The sequence below is a fragment of the Furipterus horrens genome, unplaced genomic scaffold (genome assembly GCF_987537825.1).
Source record: "Furipterus horrens unplaced genomic scaffold, mFurHor1.1.pri manual_scaffold_6, whole genome shotgun sequence".
NCBI lineage: Eukaryota > Metazoa > Chordata > Mammalia > Chiroptera > Furipteridae > Furipterus > Furipterus horrens.
Window position 1 is genome coordinate 169,278,252 of NW_028327176.1, and position 22,484 is coordinate 169,300,735.

Genomic DNA, 22,484 nt, shown 5'->3' on the forward strand with positions numbered 1-22,484 from the left:
TGTTTTTAGTTACCAACTACAGACATACGCTTTCATATATATGAAACTGCATGCTTAGTTGTCACAGTAATATCAAATTACTCTTTCAAAATGCCCTTCCCAATTTCTATACCTATTTTATTGCTGATCAGCCACTTTGCAGACTGGCTTTGGTCTATACATCATATTTTAAGTAGAACTGATCTAACTGATAAAGCTCGCTATTTGCCTAGACCATATATCAGTTACTGTATTGAGTCTTGGTTCAAAACATCACTGTATATTGTAACTTTACCTGTCACCTGAATAATGGAGCACATTATAACCCCAGCGGAGCCTACGGCCTTTATCTCACTGTCTTGCTTCTTTCATTGTGGGTTTCTCCACCAGAGGAATGGCGTATGGGCTAATGTGGTGGTGTGTAAGTCGATGGGGAATGGTGCTTGCAGCAAAACCAAATCCAATTCTAAAAAGAGGAACTACTGTAGTGAGACAAATTATTGACTGACCTATGAGTTCAAAGTAATTGCCTTGCTTGGTACCAGGTAACTTACTGGTGCCCTGGAAGGAGGGTGCCTCATAAAGACCTTAAATTGGGTCACTGTCACTGTGACATTGATTTTTCAGCAGTAGCAGTAATCACTGGAATAGAACCTCTGCCCCGCCATTCCTTGGTAAATCAGCTTATGCTTCAGTCCCCTAACACTTACGAGAAATCAAGACTCCCTTCAACTGTCTACAAAGCACTGAAGGTTCAAGACCTTAGCTTCTCTCCAACTTCAGCTCATGTTGTTCTTCTTGCTCTGATGACAATGCCCTGCCTACGATAATACTACAGCATGACAAACTCTTAGCGTGTGGTATTCCCTCTCCCTGGAACATTAGGCACACCCCTCCCACCTCCATCCCTTTTGGGGAACAGCCGAAATGTTACCTCTTAAAAGGTGTCTCCCCACTACCACACAGACATTACTTACTAATCCAGCCTCCTGTACATTTTCTTCACTATACCCAAAACAAGCTGTAATTATTCAATATTATTTGCAAAGTAATGTAGTACAGAGATTGAAACAAAATGTAAATTCCATAATTCTACAGAGCTTTTAACTGCTCAGGTATTTTTTCAGAACACTCAGAGTGGGAAGCAAAACATCATGAGGCATTCTCGGAAAGTCTACATAATGAAATGTCCAAATAGTTTTGTATACCCAGGTCTCCCAGAAGTCAGCTTCTATCTTCTCTTTTTCAGAAAGAGAGTGGCGTTATCATCTTTCACCTATGATTCACATTAATCACAGGCCAGGAACCCATAAGCCCACCTTACGGCCTTTTATTAATCAGAACTGCCCCTTAGCCTTGTCCAGGGACAGAGCCTTGTCGGCCGGCCGAGCCCCCAGCAGAGGCCCGCGCTGGCCTAGGAGTGAGCTGAGTGGATGCCCCTGGGCCGGGACTCAAGTCTCGCTCCGCAGGTAGCTCGGAGGGGTCCCGGGGGCGCACTCGGGCCGCTGTGCGGCCGTTCAGACTGGCGAGTGGACGCTCCTCGGGATTCCCCGGGTCGTTGCAGGGCTCCCCCGGCGCAGAGCCGTGGAAGAGGTCTCAGTCCTCAGGCGCCCAGCTTCCATGTGAGTGATCGCCCCCCTACGCCAGTCAGCCAGCGCTGCCGCTCTTCCTGCTCAGCACCCCGGTCCCCGCCTGCAGCTGCCCCTTCCCGCATCTGGCCACGCAGCGCAAAAGCCTCTGAAGTGCCTCCCGACTCCCGAGGCAATCCTGGCCGCAAACCTGAATTATGTAAGGAATCTCGAAGAGACGGGCAACAGAAGGGTGACCTAAGCTCCCTGCTTATCTATCTAGCCACCCATCTATCCCATCGACCTATCTAATCTACTCATCCACCCCCCACCCCGTGATCTATCAACTCCTACCGCTCTACTTTAGGCCTCGAATTAGGATTCTTTAATGAACTTTACCGCGACGTCGTAAATTAACGCGTTTAACTGAAAAAGCAAAGTAGGACAGAAAATGTAGAAAATAAATTTAGTTAAGGTCTAACTTTGCTAATTATGTTAAACGATGGGCCTTTTCTATAAATTGAACTAACGAGAAAGTTCTAAGGTTTCGATACAAAAAATTTACGTCCACTTATACTTTAGCCCAGAAAGTACGTACTCTTGTTCAGGTATGACCTAAAAATGCACAAGGATACCGAGATGTTTTTCAAAATCTTTTTAAGAAGCTCAAAAGTCTAGCCCCAGTACCGCTTTCGTGACCCTCCCCCCGTTACCCACTCCGCCAATCTCACAGGCCGGAGGGGCCTGATTTCGTGACCAGGAAGAAGGAAGCGGAAGTGGGGAAAGTGACGGAGCAGTGAGATCCGGAAATGAGAGGCTAGCGAGACACCCAGGGGGGGGCGCAGTGTGCTGTGACGCTCTAGCCTTCGCGCGCAGTCTCTATGCTCCCCCGCGTCTAGTCTATTTATTGTCGCGGGGAAGCAGCGGCCGCCCGGTACCCGGAACAACAAAGCGCGAGGACGGAGCCCGAGCCTCTGGGGCTCCTAGCAACCGGCTGGGGCGGGAGTTCCATGGAGACTGGAGAGCGCGCCCGGCTCATCATCATCCTTGTCCTCCAGCTTCTCCTTCGTGTCCGACGCAACCGGCATCAGCGCTGTAGCCGCGTCCTTTGCCGTCCCCCCCTCTTCCCACGGTAACCCTATAGGCGACCCTGGGGGGAGGGGGCAGCGCGGGCGACTGAGCCATCTGAGTGCTGGGTGTGGGGCGTCTGGCCACGGGGAAGGCGTGTGCGGAGCAGGGGCCGTACTGCGCCTGGGGTGTGCTGGGGCGGATGACGGGATGAGAGGCGCTCAGGCGGTGAAACGGGTCCGAGAGCGAAGGGGAGGGTCTAATTCTTAGGAGATCAGGCTGGCATTTGGGGATTTCGTTAGGGATGACGAGGTGGGGGTGGGGCGTCACTTCCCGGGAACGTTATCCCACGAGGTACAGGATAAGAGAAGAGGTGTTTTCTTTTTCTTGTAAGCCGCTACTGGGAAAGACAGGAGAAGGGAGAGTCCCCATCTGTCTCCTTGGAGCCCTCATCCCGGGGAAGAGGGATCACGCTACTATGCTAGGGGTCGGTTGTTTCCCATGAAACTTGAGCGGCCTCTGCCGCGGCGGGAGGGCTTCCAAATAGCACCTTCGTTGAGAGCCCCGCCTTATTTTATTATTTTTATTAACCAGACATGTGAAGAAGGATCTAGAAGCTGAGGAAGATAAAATGAATTATGGGTAGGGCTGAGCAGGGGCAACAGTCAGGATAAGGGATTAATAATATTAAAAGTAAATTTAATGGGGAAGGATGGTTTTTGAAACTCTTGCCGAGATGTGCGTCTGCGAGCTGTGTCCGTGTGCTCAGTGCAGTGAGGCTCAGACTGCAGCCAGTGCACATCCGTGAGCTCTGACTGCATCTGTCACCTGCAGTTCCAGAGCGACACTGGCAGTGAGCCAGCGTGGGCTTGTGTATTTAGAGTTAAGAACAGTGCCTTCAAATTGGTTCAAGAAAAGGAAACGAGCTTGGTGTGATTTTTGTGTCAAGAACAATGGCAGACTCCATGGGGAAATTGAAAAGAAATATAAGAAGGTTTAGCTATAATCTGTAGTCTCTTTGAAAGTTTGAGAAAATAGCACTTCATTCAAATTGAGAAGAGGCTTTTATCACTATGTTGTTTAAAGAAATATTCAGTTTCATATGTCCAGTTACTTACTGGTTTATGATACCTCTTTAAGCCTTACATCATTAACTACCGAAAGGTTTTATACTTTCTAAAACTATTCTAGGTCAGTAACTGAGGTTTCCCTGTGGTGTGCTAGAAAGGTCACATAAACATACTATAATAATTCCATTTTTGTGTTCAGTGGGAACAGAGCTCTTTATATAAACTTGATCATTAAAGATGAAAATAAGACTGATAAATCACAGGGGCAGTTATGTCAGGCACAGTTTCTGTTTGTCCCCTGCCTTTTTTGCTAAGCCTGGCTTCTCTTGAACAAATTATTCTCAGCCTTCTCTTTTTGTGCTTTCTGCCCTCAAAATCAGTCTCAGACTGTATGATCTACTGTGTGTTCTTGAATTTTACTGATGCCAGAATAGAGCTTTTTCATCGGAGATTCAGTCTCTTGTTAAAGGAATTTCATGTGCAAAGAGGTGGGCAGTTCCTTTTATCAAAGATGGGAAGTATAAAACGCTGGAAAACTTCAAATTGCACTTTTAAGACTCTTAAGAAAAACCTAGTAGTATCATCTTTAGGTTAATGAAGGAAGGTTCTAGCCGTTCTTGTGTGAAGGATATGCTAGGAAATGACCACACTTGAGGCTGTTAGATGTTGAGCCCCAGGGTTTTTTCATAAGTGCATATGCGACATGTGAATTAATCCTCAGAGTCAAGGCTGCCATCACACTCAGTTCACCAAGACCTTATTTGCTGTTGCCTCTGTTCATTCCATGTCTGTGGGGAGAGGGCCAAGCTGTACCTTCCATCCTTAGTCACAATCCAGTTTCTGCTCTCCCTGCTCTCTCCTGCAACATCCCCAACCTTTGGTGTTGTCTTATTTCCTCTACTTATTTAATCGTGTCCTCATCAAAAATGACTTTTTTTGCTATATGTGTTATTTTTGTTTCTTAGGGAGTTTTCCTTATTTGTCCTGGGCCCATATATCCTTTTCATTAATGTTACTTCGGTGCATTTTCTTTCTGTGTCCTTCTCCTTTGCTTGGAGAACTGGAGTGGTCAAGTCAGATGTTCTGTATTCATTCTGAGAAACTGTTGTGCAATACAACAGGTAAGCAGAGCCTTATGCTGAGAATGAGAAGATTGCATTGAAGTAAGGCATGTAACAATATTTGAACTTTTAGAATAAAAGGGGTTTAGAAGTTCAGAAGTAATACTGCAATTGCAGGCCAAGTCACTTTTTTAACAATAAAAGACTATTGTAGAGCCTGCTGTGGGTTTTTAATTGAACCTTAGACTTTCATAATTCTTAATCTAAAAAACTTTAACATCAGTCTTTTCTGATCACTTTTGCCAGACTTAGGGGGACAGTTGAAGTGATTTCCACAAATTATTCTTCATCTGGAAAATTTTTGTGGATGTATACAAATATAGAGTTTTTATAAAGTAGAATGAATACATATGAAACACAGCTGAATATTTTTGTAGAGTGTTATTTCTTATGGATATGACATATTATTTAAAAATCAGCAAATATCCTATAATACACCTGAATGGGTATCAGTGCTATTTTTAGGTGAAGGAGACCCGTAATAACCTGGTGATTTCCTTCTGTTGCATCATAGACTATGTGATGAAATTATTATTGCCATGAAAAATAAAGTTTAAATTGATTTTAGAAGAATTTATAGTAGAATGTTTCCACAATGTGTCTTAGCCAAAACCTGCAGTGTTTTGAAAATTTAACTGTATTGTGACATTTGAATTACAAAATAAAGATTGCCTGCAATTTATACCCACATTTGTTGCATGTTTTATATGCCTAATGCCACATGAGGTGTGCAAACTGGATGAGAAGTGTGTTTCTTCTGGTGCTTTTTGTGTATTTGTAGGTAGCAGAGAAATGACATACATGGATACCAAAATGACAGATACAAATTTGAATTTTAAATCCTTCATTACATATTGCTTGGTGCTATAGTTAAGGGTGTATGGATTTCATCATGCCTGCTAAATTAGAAGTTTCTTGAGGTTTAGGGCTATGAATCACCATCATTGTGTGTTCATGTCATGTATATGTGTATTTTGAAGGTTAATGTGAATAGAAGGATATATATTTTTATTTTACTTCAAGGAGTTAATCTAGTGGATGAGGGGAACCTTTAGGCATCTAATCCAATTATTAGCAGTCTAATTTTTTTATCCCCACAATTTCAACTTTCTATACTGGTTGCTAATTATAAGCAGCAAGACTTTTTTTTTAAAGATTTTATTTATTTTTAGAGAGAGGGGAAGGAAGGGAGAAAGAGCCAGAGAGAAACATCAATGTATGGTTGCCTTTCATATGCCCCCAAATGGGGACCTGACCTGCAACCCAGGGAGTGCCCTGACTGGGAATCAACACTGGCAGACCTTTGGTTTGCAGGCTGGCACTCAATCCACTGAGCCACACCAACCAGGGCGGTGACAAAAATTTCTTAAACGTGGTTAGGGCTTTTTTATTTTATTTATTTTTTAACCAATTCAAACAATAAAAAGAATGGTTTACTGCTTTGTATTTGCTCTTGTGACATGACTCCCAGTTTGGGAAATTTCAAAAGGGTGAGTGTATATACATATCTGATGTCTTTTGGGCCATGTAGGCACAATGAACCTCTTATTTAGAAGAAAGAAGGGGTGCGTATGTGTGAGATTGTGAAAAAGCAAGATTACAGAAGTATGTCATTAGTAGAAAGGAATCAGATCATGTCAGAAATTGTACAAATTGTACAGTTTCTGTTTTATCTTGTGACTAAAGGATGATAAAATACAGAATTTGCTTCAAATGGATGGTTTTATACTGGAAGCATGCTCCTGTGGATCACATAAAATGTTTTAAAAAAAAATCTCTTAAGGTGAATTCTGGGACAGTTCAAATCAGCTGTCATGTTGGAGTTAATAATGAAACTTTAAAATTTCACCCCAAAAAATGCAGCACAAAAGTTTGCATGGCCACTTGAGCCATGCAATATTCATCCATCAAGAAAGAATACTGAAAATCACATTGCATGTTAAGGACAGTTTTCTCAGGAACTGTGTGAATGAATTTAGATCTTTTTGTTTAGCACCATAAGCATCTGTCTGTAGACATTGGTCTGTGGTATGCTTTTGTTTTTGAACTCATAACTTTTTAAAAGAAGCAGTTTTTAAAAATTAACTAAATGGTGTTAAGCTTCCTCCTTCTGATAAATTACAAGTGTTTTCACTGAGGCAGAATAGTTTGGATCAAAATTAGTTACACCTTCTTGGGATTAGGGTTAGTTTAGAGTCAAAGAGTATGGACTCTGAATACAGCCTGCCTGTGTTCATTCAGCATGGTGGCTTTGCTGCTTCTCGTGGCCGTGAGCCAGTTACTCAGTGTAAAGCACTTAGAACGGTGCTCAGCGTAGTTGGATGAAAAAACATTAGCCGGTGCTAGTAGCAGTGGTACTTGGTAGTACATTGAAGGTGAACCATTAGGCCACTTGAATGCTCTGTTTCTTTCATTTGGAGGCTTTCTATTAAAGCATTGAAATTCTTTGTGATCACTGACTTTTGGACTCATCTCTGCTATTAAGTTTTGGAAGAGGGGAAGCACTTTTGTTTTAATTTTGAATTGTCACAAAGGCATCTGGTTATCACTTATGGCAGATGGACTAAGTAAAAAGAGACATCTCTGTTTCTTGGAAAAGGAAGACCAACAAAGCCTTGTCTGGCACTGTGTTGAAGCTATTGAAATGCTATTTCCCTGTGGACTTGACTGCTTGTTTAGCTGTATGGTACTTCTGAATAAATGCAATAGACTCCAATGGTTTCATTTAGCAGAATTAGTCTTTCTTTAGAAGACAGTATTTTTTTACTTGTATAACCTTAAATGATGGTGAACTTGAAACTTATTGGTATCATTGTCAAGCCATTTAACTTGAGTTTTCTGTGTCACTATAAATGTTCTAGATAGTAGCTACCTTGTAATTTTAGCAGTAGCTGAAACTGGTGCTCTGCTCCAGTAATTCAAGTGGCTCTGGAATGACTGCATAAAATTATAAAATTACTTGTTTATGGTAAGGCTAACACCAAATACTGAGGCTAACTAGTTGGGAATAACTTGATGGTTATAGCTTTTTTAGGCTGCTACTGAAGTGGCTAACTTTAAAGTCAAGTCCGAATGTTATAGTTTAGTTTTAAAATGTACATTTCAAGCTCCTCACTAGAAAATAAATATGCTTAAATACAATAAATTGCAAACTTTTTCCTGTTTTGGGTCCTATTGAGGTCTTGTTTTTTAGTTGAAATAATATTTTTATAAAATATGTATTAGGTTGTCCAAAAACTTCCTTTGTTTTTTTCCGTAAGATGGCTGTCATAGTGCTTAGTTGTCTTTAACTTATTGAAATAATTTTGTTAGGTTGTATTGTGACCACTCTCATTTTAGTGCACCTTTTTAAAAAAAGGTATCAATATTGATTAATTTTTCTGTAGACATTTTAATATTGAATATGGACGAAAATAAGCAACATTTTTGACACATTATGCTCTATTATTTCAAGGAAGGTAAAAACGCAACTGAAATGCAAAAAAAAAAAAAAAAAAAAGATTTGTGCAGTGTGTGGAGAAGGTGCTATGACTGATCAAATAAGTCAAAAGTGGTTTGTGAAGTTTCATGCTAGAGATTTCTCACTGGACAATGCTCCACGGTCAAATGGACCAGCTGAAGTTCATAGCAATCAAGTTGCAGCTTTGATTGAGAACAATCAACGTTATACTGCACAGAAGATAGCCAACATACTCAAAATATCTGAATCAATAGAGTTATTGGTGAAAATTTTTTTAATGTGTCTTTTATTTTACGGAAAGAATTAATGTGACTTTTTGGCCAACCCAATAGAAGTTTACATAAAATATAGTAGTAAGAGTATTTTGCTTTAAATGTACAGGGGTAAATTTTTATAATTCCTCTTCCATGTTGTGCTGTTTTGGTTTGTTTTAGTTGGTTTTTATACCCCTCCCACAAGAAGATTGGCAAATATGCTTGTATTTAGTGGTGTAGGTTTTATTTTTCTGTTTAAAGAGAGTAAAGTCTGGTTGATACTGTTGGTTTATTTGAGTAATAACTCTGCTGACCGGAATAGATTTAGCACTGATATATTGTTAATATTATTTTTGTACTCATCATGGATTCTGGATCTAAAAAATAGCTGAGATAAAAACAAGGAAATGATCATTGTTATTTCTCTCTCTCTCTCTCTCTCTCTCTCTCTCTCTCATTCACACATGCTTTGTATTAGGGGAGTTTTAGTAAACAGGTTTCCAAGGTTTCAATACCATTGTCCATAATGAAGCCTGCTTGTTTTGAGATAAGGATCTAACATATTGTTAATGTTTCCCTAGTGTTCCTTCCACCACACTATTTCAGGGACAGATGTTACTGTGCTAATGAAGCAAATGTGTAACCTAACGTGCAAATATGAATGAAGACGGGTCTTTGGTTTTTGACTATGGTCAACATTTATAGAACCTATTGTTTGAACCTCAGCTGAGATTTGTGGTGAATCTGAAACTTTTGTGAAACAAGAGCCAACTTACTCTCTATAGTTTACCAGATACTTTTTTTGAGCCACACGGCCTTTTTTTACCTGCTTATGGCTACAGTGAGCTTTTGAATATTTGTTATTTGTATGCATGTGCAACCTAGTGAAGTTGTAGTGAGCATGCCATATTTGCTGGTGGGTTGACCACATCCGAGCATCTCTGCTGGTGGCAGGTTAAGTGGTTGTAGGAGGCATGACCATGTTGAAGACACAGTCACGAATTCATTAGACCTTCTTCACACAAACTTTGTTAATTTCAAAGACACTAGATTTCTTAATCAGTTCTCTTTTTTGGTCCTGGTGGGGGACCTGATGTAGGGGATGGGAAATGTCTTAACAGTTCACAACAGATAAAAGCTATATTAATAATACTTTTATCATTTTCTCAGCAGCATATTGCTATTGTAAATCTTTAGGTCAGTATAGCAGAGAAAACCTTTGGCTGGCCAGTAATCCTGAAGATTCTGCTTCAATACATAGTGTAAAGTTACTTGGATAATTGTTAATTTGTATGTATATTTAAAATGTGCTTTTAATTTACTCCTTCTAGGCTTTTTGTTTTGGGCCTGTTAAATTGGAAAATTTTCAGATGTCTTAAACTGTATTCTTAACTTGATTTGTCTTGTGCTGTGTCCTCACAACAACTTCGTAAAGAGAGAAATATCAAACCCTGTTTCATTGGATGGTTGCTATGCCAACAGTAACTGACAGTCTGTAATCAGCTGTTATGAAATGAACTTAGCATATGGTTGAATTAGGGCCCTTAGGGATGCAATGGAGAGCATAACTCTTAGGGGGTAGGGGAATATATCAAAGGTGCTGAAGGTCTGTATGTGTGTTTTAATTAAAATAATTATTTCCTTACATCAGAAATTATTATATTTCTGTATTCTTGAAAGCTCCTGGAACACAGTTGCCCTTCAGGATTTGGGGGTCTGAACTAAAACCAATAATAACATGTTAGGTGCCAGACCACTAAGTGGAACATAACCAAGTGAAATGAGGAAATAATAGGATACTGTTGGAGAACTTGAGTGGTTTGGGCTACCAAGGTTCTTATTGTCATGGTGAAAAATGTGTACTCTCTCCTCTTTTCCCCTCCTTCACAATTCTTTCTTTTAATTGTTCTTAAAGGATTCATGTAATTTACAACTGTTTATTGAGTTGATGACCAAGTGCCAGTTACTAACCCAAATTTTTAAAGACACACATTTGTATGAAACAGTTCTCTTCAAGGACCATGGCGCCTACAGGCTAAGAGACAGTTAGGATACAACAATACCGTTGTATTTGCTGTGCTCTTTGCTTGGGGTCTTTTCTCTCAGTCTTGCATATGGCTGGCTCCTTATTCTTCAAGACCTAATGTTAAGAATTTCTCATTTTTGAGGAAGTTAAGAGGCCTTCCTAGATCCTTCCTCCTAAAGTTTCTCTTGAGTCATCTTATTTCCGTTATAGAGCATGTTCTCTATTTTAATTTGTATCTCTATTTGTTGTCTGTTTCTTCCACTGCAATACAACTGCCATGAGAGTTCCTTAACTGACTATTTTGTTCTGAGCTTAATTCCCAGTGCCTAACCATAGTGCTGGGTTCACATTAGCTGCGTACTAAATTAATTCAATTATGAGTAATAATTTGTTAGTTGAAGGAATGGGGAAGTGCATCCTAGGCAGATATAAAATCAGGCCAGGGTCTGCTATCGCATGCAAGAGGATTGGTAAACACTGAGACTGTTGAAGTGTATTGGAAGTAGGAAATGTTACAAAAAGTATATTGGAAATTCAAAGCTTGCTGCATTCCAAGCAAAACAAGATTCTCTTTTGTCCATGTAAGAGAGCCAAGAGATGTTTCTCTAAGTGGGGTGTGGCCCAGTTAGGAAGGTAATTCTGGTTGCCCGTTTGGTAGATGGACCAGATTGTGGAGGTTGCAAGCAGAGCGCTCCGTTAGAAGGCTGTAGCTGTGTGACATGTGGAAGCCTAAAATAAAACTGGTGCTTTGGATGCAGTAGAGCTCAGAGAAAAAAGAGATGAAGGATGATTCTGAAATTTCTGATCCATATGTGTGAGTATTGGAGGGTGGCTCCATTAACTAAAATTAAGACAGCAAGTATTTCTGAGGGGATTAATCAATTTTGGATGTGTTGGTGTAAAATAATGAATATGCCTAACCGACATTAAGATCAGGATTGATGGTAGGAGCCATAAACTCAGGAATAACAGCTGAAGCCTGAAAGCTTAATGAAGAAAGGGATTTAAGGCAGTGATCTTAAACTTCAGGAATCCTAAACTCATTTGAGGATATGAAGAAAACAATGGCCTTCTCAGGTACACATCAAAATTTGTTTGTACATATATAATTTCAGGGGGTTCCTTACCTGTGGGACTTATTATTGAGCTTTTCAAGACCTATCATGGAATTCAGTTAAGATCTTTTGATTTAAGGAGCAGATGGAAAAAGTAATTGAGATGGGAGGAGAACCTAGGAAAGGTGCCTCAGAAGCCAGAGGGAGAGTTTTGAGAATTGGATTCTCAGTGCCTCATGCACTAGAGCGACCCAGAGGAGGAGTTCTAACTGTGACATTGGATTCAGCAATGAGCCATTCATTCATAGCATTTTACACCATGCAGAGGCAGAAGGCAGATGGTGATGATTTAGTGCCTGAATCTGAGTTAAGGAAACAATGCGTGGTAAACAGAGTGCAGAAATCATGATGTGCTCTGTGATAAACAGTTCTGATATGAGAATGTAATCCCTTTTAAGGACCTGCACGCACTGAAAGGAAATTTCCATTATTTTGATGACCTATTGCAGTATGGTGTTTCAGCCCAGTGGTTCTTAACCAGGTGCCCATTAGAAACAACTTGGAAATGTTTTAAAAATCAGGACTCTACAAAGGGTCAGTTAAACAATATTTTTAGGGGTTGAGCCTCATAGGTTTCTGTTTGTTCTTCTTGTTAAGAACCAGTGTTCCAATCGTAGCACTTCCTTACCACTCTTGTTGTGTGTTCTGTGTAAGAAACCTTTCTTTTACTTGTATGTTATTATTTAATTACTCAGTTTACTATTGTGCTAGTTTTAAATCAGTGTCCTTTAATTTTTTTCATAGACCTTATTTTCCAGTTTTAAAAAATGTATGGCTTTCCTCTGCTCTTTAGCCAAGTTCTCCATATTTATCATTTTTTGAGTGACACAGCCCTCAATCAATGAAAATCTGACCAGTTCTGAGTAAAACCAGAAATTCCTAATCATGCTTATATGTAGAAAGAGTATTTATTCTATAATCCTGTTTGCTTTTATTCATGTTACATTTTTTACTAAATAGTAAAAACTATTTTTAACTAGAACAGTTTGAACTCTGTACACTGTTTTCTAAGGAGCTAATTTCATGATCTTACCTTCATTTTCTTACCATGGCAGTCATGCGTGGCATAGACCTTTAATAGGTTGTCTGCATTAGCACAGACATTTTATATGAGGAGTAAACTTATAAAAGCAGTTGAAACTGTCAAAATAGGAAATTTTACCTGTTACATTTTCACCTTGCAATGCTTTCCCTTGATTAAATTCTTGATGAGCTGTCAGCAGTTCAAGTTTGAACCCTGCATTCACACTTGTGAAGTAAAAGAATACAGAGAGGTTTGAACTTGCTGCATGCCAGCCAGGACACCAATCAGAAGCCGAGAGAGGGTTTATTCGGTTTGTCAGCTACCTAGTGAATTAACATCTATACTTGCAAAGAAAATAATAACCTTTACAAAATTATGCAGTTTTATTAGCATCAGCATAATGGCTAGGTTAGTCTCACAACTTGTAGTCACTTATGGGTTACTTAGCAAATATCAAGAATCTCTAGAAAAAGAAAAACTTTCTAGTTTTTTAAATGATCACCCATAATATGAGAAAATAGGGACACATGTAAGATCTGTGGAGAAAACTGATGCCTTACACTTGAAATGAAATAACATGATACGTTTACATTTTAAATGAAAAGAATATGATGAACAGTTTGTTACATTTTAAAATCGAAACCAACAACTATATATTTTTGTTTGAAAATTGTTTTATTGCTACTGGGGATTTTTAAAAATTCACTATTTAGTTTTTTTTTTTAATACCAGTTTTATTTACCAGATACATCAGAATTATATTCTTTTACCCCTTGCTTTTAGATTTGAAGGAATATGATCTGTTTTTTATATTTCAAAGCTTGAGGACCGCAGTGAATAACTGGAAATCCTTTTTGTTTTTTAACATTTCTCTAACCATGGAAGAATGAAGAAAGGAGAATAATAATAGTAACAATGGGAGCAGTTAAATTTGGATGCTTTTTACCTGTGCAGGTACTGTGCTACATGCTCTGCCCCAGTCTAGACCTAGACCCGTCCTCAGGAGTGGACTCTTACCTGATTTTTCTGTCTCTCCTCTTGGATGCCTCACAAGTTTCTTTAACATGTCTAAAACAGAACCCTAACCCTCCTCTTCTAACCATCTGCCTTGCAAACCTGCTCTTACTCCAGTGTTCCTATTTCAGGAAATAGTATCACAAAGCTCTGTTCACTGTGTCTCCTGGGAACGTCTCTCTTCTCTCTGCTTCTTCGCATCTTCCTTCTCCCTGTCCTTACCCCAATCTCTGTCACCTCTCCCCAGAGCTGCTGTCCTGTAGACCCTGACTGAGTTTTCTACCCATTCTTATCTTCTGGCCCATTCTGCTGTTACAGAAATGGCACTGATACTTTTTTTTTTTTAATACATAATGTCATCTCTTCTGTTTTAGCTCACGTGCTCTCAGGATATATATGAAGGTTTAACATGGCCTAGAAAGTATGATTTGACCCCTCCCTGCATCTCCAGCCTGGTGGCGTGCCAGTTTCCCATTCACTCTTCCCACCTGAGCCATGCTGGCCCTCCTTCAGGTCTGAACAGTCAATACTTCTAACTCACCTCAGAGCTCAGAACACCTGCTGTTCCTTCTCCCAGGTCTTATTTACTGCTGAATTCCCACCCCTCGCATGGGATTGAATGCTTAGATTTCCAGTCGATTGTTAGAGAATTGATTGGATGAAGGTGATGCTGAGCTATCGGACAGGTAGGAGAGAGCCAGGTGCAGGGGGGATAGATCATTTTTAGCAAAAGGAATAGCGTAAGCAGGCAAAACGTTAATATTCTTTACCTGTAAAAACCTATATAAGTCAGTAAGAAATCTCAAAGAAAATGAACGAAGGACATAAGACAGCATAATAAATACTAGTTAGTAATATTTGAAAAGTTCACCCTCTTTAGCATTCAAGAAAAATCAATCAATTCAATATTGTTGTTTACATTTATATCTCAGGTTGTCAAAGATTTGTACAAAATTCTTTGTTGACTAGATAAGACTCCAATCTTGTTTAATATGCACAGATAAATATATGGATTTAGCAGCCTCAAAACATGTATCTATATAAGCATAGCAAAAAAATTTAATCTTCTGGCCAAGATGGAGGCGTAGACAGACATGCTGTGTCTCCCTCCACAACTAAGAAGGAATACAACTACCTCAAAACTAGAAACAACCAGAAATTGCAGAAAATCAAAGTGCATGGAAGTCCAACAAACAAGGATATAAAGAAGAAATACTCATCCAGACAGGTAGGAGGGGCAGAACCTAGGCGGAGAAGACACGGCTTGGTGGTGGCAGCAGTGGCAACAGCAGCAGGCCGGCGGAAAGCGCAGTTACACATTTTAAAAAGTCAGGAGGGACAGACACCTGGGGAGCATTCCCAGCTCCTCACCAGAGCAGCTTACTGTCCCAGCTACAGGGCATATCAAGCTTCATTGCTTTTGACTGTGCTGACCAGTGGGGGTTGAGACGGAGGCAGAAACTGCCGGTCTCAGCAGAGTCTGCTTGTTTAAAGGGCCCCCACGGACCTAGAACATCCGCAGACCCACCCACCCTGGGAATGACGGCAAGGGCAGCAGCTAGAGGGGTGCCAGTCCAGTGCGGAAATGCGAGAGGTGCCTGGAAAAGGGGTGAGTGCTGGGCAAGTGGCATTGTTCCTTCTCAGACCCCTCCCCTGCATACAGCGCCACAACGTGGTGAAACTGGTTGCCCGTTACTGACAAATCCCTAAGGCTCCATCTCTTACAACATAGTAGGAGCAACAGCTCTACCTGGGACACAGAAGCAAACACAGGAGACTCCCGGCCAAGATGGAGGCCTAGACTGACACGCCCTGTCTCCCTCCACAACTAAGAAGGAATACAACTACTGCAAAACCAGCAATAACCAGAAGTTCCAGAAAATAAATGGAAGTCCAACGTATGAAGTTATAAAGAAGTGGTGCTTGTCCGGACAGGTAGGAGGGGCGAAGCCGGGGAGGAGAGGTCAAGCTGTTCTGTCCACGGCAGCAGCAGTGATGGCAGCAGGCCAGCAGTAAGCACAGACACCCGTATTTAAGGGGAGGCAAGAAGCGCCTGGGGAGCACCCCCAGCTGCAGACCAGACCCGACAACCTGCGATTCCAAAACCGGGGAAGGCAGACCCCCATTTCCTTGGACTGTGAGGCCTGGTGGTGGTGGGGACAGAGGAGGAGGCTCCCAGTCTCTCAGCAGAGATTGAACGGCAGGAATTCATTTTGGACCCCCACCCCTGCAGAAAATGCCTGGTTGTGACGAGTGCACAGGGCTCCTCCCACCTATAGCGTAAGAGGTGTGACCGCCCTGCCCAGGATGCAAAGGTAAACACAAAACTGTCAGGATGGCACAGATCATGATAGAGATCCCGGTGACACAGCTGACCAGACAGCAAATTTCTAATTAACGAAGCAGCAGATAGAAAGTCTTTCTGAGGCACAGTTCAGAGCTTTGCTTATAAAAGCTCTTACAGACCTAACAGCAGATCTTAAACAAGACAGGGAAGGAATGAAGGCTAGTCCTGCTGAAATGAACAAAAACACATATGAAACTAGTGGTGAGGGAAAGAAAACCAGGCATCAAATCAACAAATTGGAACACAGGAAAGGAACAAACAGTCAACCAGTGCAGAAAGAGGAAACGAAAAGTGAGGAAAATGAGGAGAGGCTCCGAAACCTAGGGGACAGCTATAAGTGGGCCAACATCTGAATCATAGGGTTGGCAGAAGGTGAAGAGGAAGAACTAGAAATGGGAAGATTATGTGAAAAAAATAATGAAGCAGAACTTCCCTAACTTGGGAAAGGAAATAGACTTACGGGTCCAGGAAGCACAGAGAGTTCCAAAAAAACTGGACCCAGGGAGAACCACACCAAGACACATAATCAAAATGTCAGAAATTAAAGCTAAAGAGAGAATCTTAAAAGCAGCAAGAGAGAAGAAGAGAATTACAGACAAAGGCGTCCCAATAAGACTGTCAGCTGATTTCTCAAAAGAAACTGCAAGCAAGAAGGGACTGGCAAGAAATATTCAAAGTAATGAAAAGCAAAAACCTACAACCACGAATACTCTATCCAGCGAAGCTGTCATTCAGAATAGAAGGGCAGAGAAAGTGCTTCCAGGACAAAGTAAAACTGAAGGAGTTCATCAGATCCAAATCACTGTTATATGAGATGTTAAAGGGACTTATTTAAGAGAAAGGATCAAAACTATGAAAATTAAAATGAAAACTGCATCACAACAACCAACAACAGAAGCTAGGAAACCAAAACAAAGGCAAACTAAGTAGGCAACAAGAGTGTGAAAAGAATCATAGGTATGGGGAACATTATGGGGGAGGTCAGTAGGGAGGGGGTAGGGGGAAAGAGAGGGAGATGGTGCAGGAATTAAGCATAGTAGGAGGGAGTGGAGTAGACAGGAAGATGTTGAGAAGAACTATATGCACAACCAATGGGCATGGACTAAGGAGGGGGACAGTTTGAGGGAGGGGGGGTCACTGGGTGGAGGGGAACAAAGGGAAAAGAAATTGGGACAACTGTAACAGCATAATAAAGCATATTTTTTAAAAAAAATTTAGTAATTATTACAATTGTAGGGTTATGGGTGACTTTTTCTTTGAGTATTTCTTATATAATCAGAAAATGACATGCTATCTTCTTCAAAAGCCAAACATTAAGATACCTATTTGAAATACTAAATCTATCCATAATCTTGCCCTCACTTAAGGAATTGGCATGCTAAAATTTCATGTCTTTGAGTTTAAATCCCCAAATTTCAGGTTGTGTTCAGGAAAATGTACTTTTTTCTTGTTATCTGTAATTAGACATTAGTTAAAATTAATAGTAATATCAGCTCTAATATGACATTTCGTTACTAGAGCATATTTAATTTGCGAGGTGCTCGTTAATTTCTCAAAACAATCGTGTGTAAATGGTGGTGTTTGCATTTACAAGTAAGGGTGGGAATAGTTCAGAGCTGCCACAGTATCTCCAGCTAGTATCCACATCTTCAACATCCCAAGTTTTCTTCCCTTACAGAGACGTTGTAGTGCATTCTGAAACAGTAAAATTCTTTTTTTTATTGATTGATTTTTAAAGAAAGAGAGGCATCAGTTTGTTGTTCCACTTATTTATGCTTTCACTGGTTGATTCTTCATTGCACCCTAACCCGGAATTAAACCTACAGCCTTGGCCTTTTGGGAAGATACTCTGACCTATGGAGTGACCTATGGCTACCTAGCCAGGGCTGTAAAATTCTTAAGCAGACTACTGCTTAAACATTTTTAATATGGGATGGGTATTGGGTTATGTATTCTTAAATTGCCAAACACTTAATTTTTTTTGGCTGGAACTTCTTCATGAGAGTGTAAACCACTGACTTTTCTTAAACAGTCATGCAGAAAATCAGCATCATTTAAATTTTTCTTCACCACTTTTTAGATACCATTACAAATATTTTTATAGACTGAATCATAAAATGCACTCCTCTTTACTATTTTTTAAATTGACAGTTGCTGGCAACCCTCAGTTATTGCTGTTAATTAATTTCCATTAAACATTTTTGTAATTTTCTTAACGAGGATTTTTTTAAATTATAACAATTTATTTTGATGCGTTATTCACATGAATGCTATCTGCTTACCAGTCTTCAGAATTGGTATTTAGATTGAGTCAGAGGTATAGTAATTGGAGACATATAATGAACATAATTCAACTTTCTGTTTAAAGTAATGATGATTTTTTGGTGCATCAAATACTTTTGCTTTTACATATGCATTTGTTAAATGTTTTATATTATATGTCGAAATGATATAAAATTATTCCCTTGGTAAATACAAAGCTTTTTGTGACTAGGCATACTATTAATAACATTTTTTTTCATGTGGTTAGAATACAGAAATGCAAACCCCAAGAACTGGTTCTTAAAGTATAAGTTCTTGGTCACAGGCATGTGTTGAGAAGCTGTCAAATATAGTAATCGGTTGGAATCACTATACAAAATGTCTGTTTACTAATCTATTTTGGGAGCTTTATAGAGAAGAGTTTATTTAAATGGAATGTCTTACTTTTAGAAAAGAATGATCCCTAGGAAACCATGTGGGTTCATGTTGTGTTTGCAAATTAGTCTATTCCCAGTCTTCGCCTTCTGCCATTTCTTAAATCATGGATGGTGATTTTGTGGTCAGACATTTTAGGCCCCTCCCTCAGTATCTTCATATGCAAATTGAATACACTTTAACTAGAATCAGCCTTTCTGTATTCTAAGGTTTATTTAGTGGGGTTTTTTTTTTTTTTTTTTTTTGGATTTTTGTTAGATTTTAGAGTAATTTTTTCTTTGTTTTTATGACATTGTTTATTGTGGCCTTTCAGTTTAAATATCTTTCCTGGTGTGGAAAATGTAAAACGTAGTAGCATTTTAGACAAATTGGGTGCAAGGTGTCTTAAAAGCCAGGAGGTGGCAGTGTTTTCCAGGTGATGCTTTTAGGTTACAGGTTGCTGAAGTAATGATTTTAAATACCACTAGAAAGTCAGAGGACCTAAAGAACACAGTATGTTCTTGTCTGTAAAATCATGGATTGAGGAAGAAGTTGCTTCAGCTTCTACAATGTATTTTAATAGAAAGCTAGAAATATGACATTTTCTAAAGTTAGGACAGCTGCAATTTTGAACTTTGCTTTTTATTATCAAAAGGATATATTTAAACTTACACTAGGTATTTACTTCAGAAACAGGACAAAACACCTGATTAAACCATGTCTTAATATTAAGCCTTGGGCAGTGGGAAAATAACCAATGATTATATTTCAATCAAAATGGAACTATTTTTCTCATAGTAAATCTAATATTTGTTGTGTGTTTTTTAAAAGAAAAATCTAGGCTCTATAAGAGAAGAAGAAAAAAATGTTTAAGTCATTCAGATGCCAACTCTCTGAATAGAATAATTGTTAACATTTTGGCTGTACAACAAAATGAACTCTAATTAAACGTATATTTTTTTTTCACATTTTGGACATCTGTCTACATTCATGTGGTTTTATAATTTGTAAAATTATACATAAAACTGCTGTACTTCTATTTAACTAATCTCTTCAAGATGGACACATAGGTTGTTTTGTAATTAATAAAATTGCAATGTATAATCTTATTTATACTTTGCTCAGTTTAATTTTTTCTCAAGATGCATTCGTAACAGTTGACTGCAGTTCAGCCTATGTGCACATTTTAAATTATTTAAATGCAGGTTGCGAGATTATCTCTTGTAGAAAGTTTTTGTACCAAATTATAAGAGATTTCTGGTTTACTACTACCTTTAATTTTTGACATTTGCCCGTATAATAAGTGGTATCTCATTCTTCTATGTTAGCATGTCCTCATTACTGGTGAACTTTAAAACCATATATTTCTAAAGGCAAAGACCTTCTAAATAAATAATTAATTGATTCAAGAAAAATAGTAATGAAAATTTAAATATTATTAGAATCCAGGGATAATGAAAACACTATATATCTAACTTAAGACACACCTGAAGCACTTGGTTATATCATCTTAAATGTTCATATGTGGTAGGCATTCAAGTTACTTTCCAGTGTTAGAAATTAGAAAAAGAAAAATCTGTAAAATGAAGGAAATGATGAATATAAAGCAAAAATATTAATAAGGATGATCAACTGACTGCTGATAGTTTTTGTTCTTTGAAGCACCTTAACAGAACAGAAGCCATTCAGCAAGATTAAAGGGGGGAAAGCAGAGATTAGTGATATTATAAGGAAAAGGAGATAAGTATACTACAGCAGAGATTTTAAAAATTTATTGAAAAACCACAAAAATTTGTATGCCAGTAAATGTAATTTTTTATTAAAAAAATGGGAAAATGTCCAAGAAAATTTAATTTAGGAAACCAGACTCATGAAGATATAGAAGACATCAATTGTCTTTGAGAATCAAATAAATTAGTCTTTTAAAATACCAAGCAAACAGGAAACAGATTCAGACAATTTTCAGATTAGGTCTTCCAACTTGTCCTCTGGAGACTTTTAAGAAAAAGAAATCACCCTAACTTATGTAGTGAGTCTAGTATAACCTTGATACTCAAACCAGACAAGGACAATCCAAGAAAGGAATATTATAGGCTCTTTCTATTCATGAACATAGATGTACTAATCCTTAAGGAAATGTTAGCAAACCATGTTCATTAATGTGTGTTGTTTTTCATCATGACTTACTTGGGTTTAGAGGTGTAATATGTATGGAATAAGTTTAAATGAATGATAAAACACCAATTCAGAGTAGAGGTTTCCTCTGGAGGGAAGGGTTAAGGATGTGGTTTAAGTACAAGGAGAGGCAAAATTGTATTGTAATGTTTATTTCTTTAAGCTGGGGAGTGGGCACATAGATAGTCATTGTATTCTTATTTTTGCCTTTTTTGTATATTTTAAATATTTAATACTGTAATGTTAGCAGGTGTATCAGCTTTGTGAATTTAAATGCCACTTTTAAAAACTATTTTTTGTGGAATTGCTTAACATTCCCATTGGAACTATACAAATCTATTAAAACACTTACATATAAACCAACATGAAATATGATAAATATACTACATACATACACATTTTTATGTATATTCTGTTAAGGGGCTTGTAGGGAAGAAAAAGATTTGTAGTTCTTTTGCATTCATATTCAAATATGTGGCTTGGAAGTTAAGTATCAGGCTTGCCTGCCAAAGTTTCTTTCCATGCCTGATATTAAAAGAAATATTTTGGAATTCTAGGTAATGAGAAATTTAATATAGACGGGAGACTGAAATGTTGGATTTTTAGCATTCATTCACCATATAATAGTTGAACAGTTACTGTGTGCCAGCTGTGGCGATAAGCCTTGGGACTGGATAGACAATAAGATACAGTCTTTGACATCATGAAACTCAAAATTTAGTAGGGAAAATATTTGATCCAGATGTTTAACTACAGTGCCGTAATAGTTATAAGCAATTTGGAATATTTATTTCCTAGTGGGAATTAGTTTCCACCGTCTTAATTATAGGATATTTAAGAAAAAAAGTAAAGAGTGTGTGTGTCTTTTCAGGAATAATTTACACCCTTTTGAAATACTTTTAGGGGTAATCAGTTCTTCTTTAATGCTGAGAATAAAGTTTACTTGGGTAGACCCTTTTTATGCATTGATAAATTATTTAGCTACATTTAAAATTAAAAGGGATATACGATAGGCTGTCCGAGGCTCTGTAGAAACTAAGATATGTCTATTTTATTGGATTGCCATTTTAGCTGTCCTATTTAAAGGAATATAATATGCCCAGCTTTAAGAAGTGAATCTTTGTGAATATTCTGTATTACTCTTTTGTTTTACAAAGTAGATAAACTGATTGCAAATGCGTCTTTTTTAATAACTGCCTCAAAAATGTGGAGTCTTTCATGTAGGATGCTTTTTTAAAGTATTGACTTCTTCATTATATCCTTGATTTAAACCCTGTTAAAGCCAGTAGTATTTCCCGAGGCTGCTTGCCAAATACTAATCTAAAATATGCACACTACTTAGGATGAACTATGTCAATGGCCTCATTTTTAGAATATAAGTTGCTGAACTACCAAAATAATCATCAATTTTGAATTAATTTCAAGGCTTCTTTGCATTCACAGAGATTTGCTTTACCCCTTCTTTATTGACAGACTTTTACCCTATGTATTGTCTTTGAATTCTCCCCTCATTTCACTAGTTTAATATTCAGAGAAGTATTTCTGAGTCGGTTTGTTTTAGCCTGTTTGATATAAAAAATATTTGTG

General features: G+C 38.6%; 1 protein-coding gene across 2 annotated transcripts in view; it reads left to right on the forward strand.

The window, feature by feature from the left end:
* The first annotated feature begins 2,343 nt into the window (after positions 1-2,343).
* The window catches only part of TBPL1 (TATA-box binding protein like 1), a 29,193-nt gene continuing 9,052 nt past the window's right edge, over positions 2,344-22,484 (forward strand). Inside the window, exon 1 of one of the 2 annotated variants that reach the window (XM_090279870.1) lies at positions 2,344-2,679. In XM_090279870.1, the coding sequence (XP_090135996.1) occupies positions 2,558-2,679 (122 nt within the window). In that variant the 5' untranslated portion in view covers positions 2,344-2,557. The remainder of the gene's footprint in view (positions 2,680-22,484) is intronic. The other variant, XM_090279871.1, reaches the window with a different exon arrangement.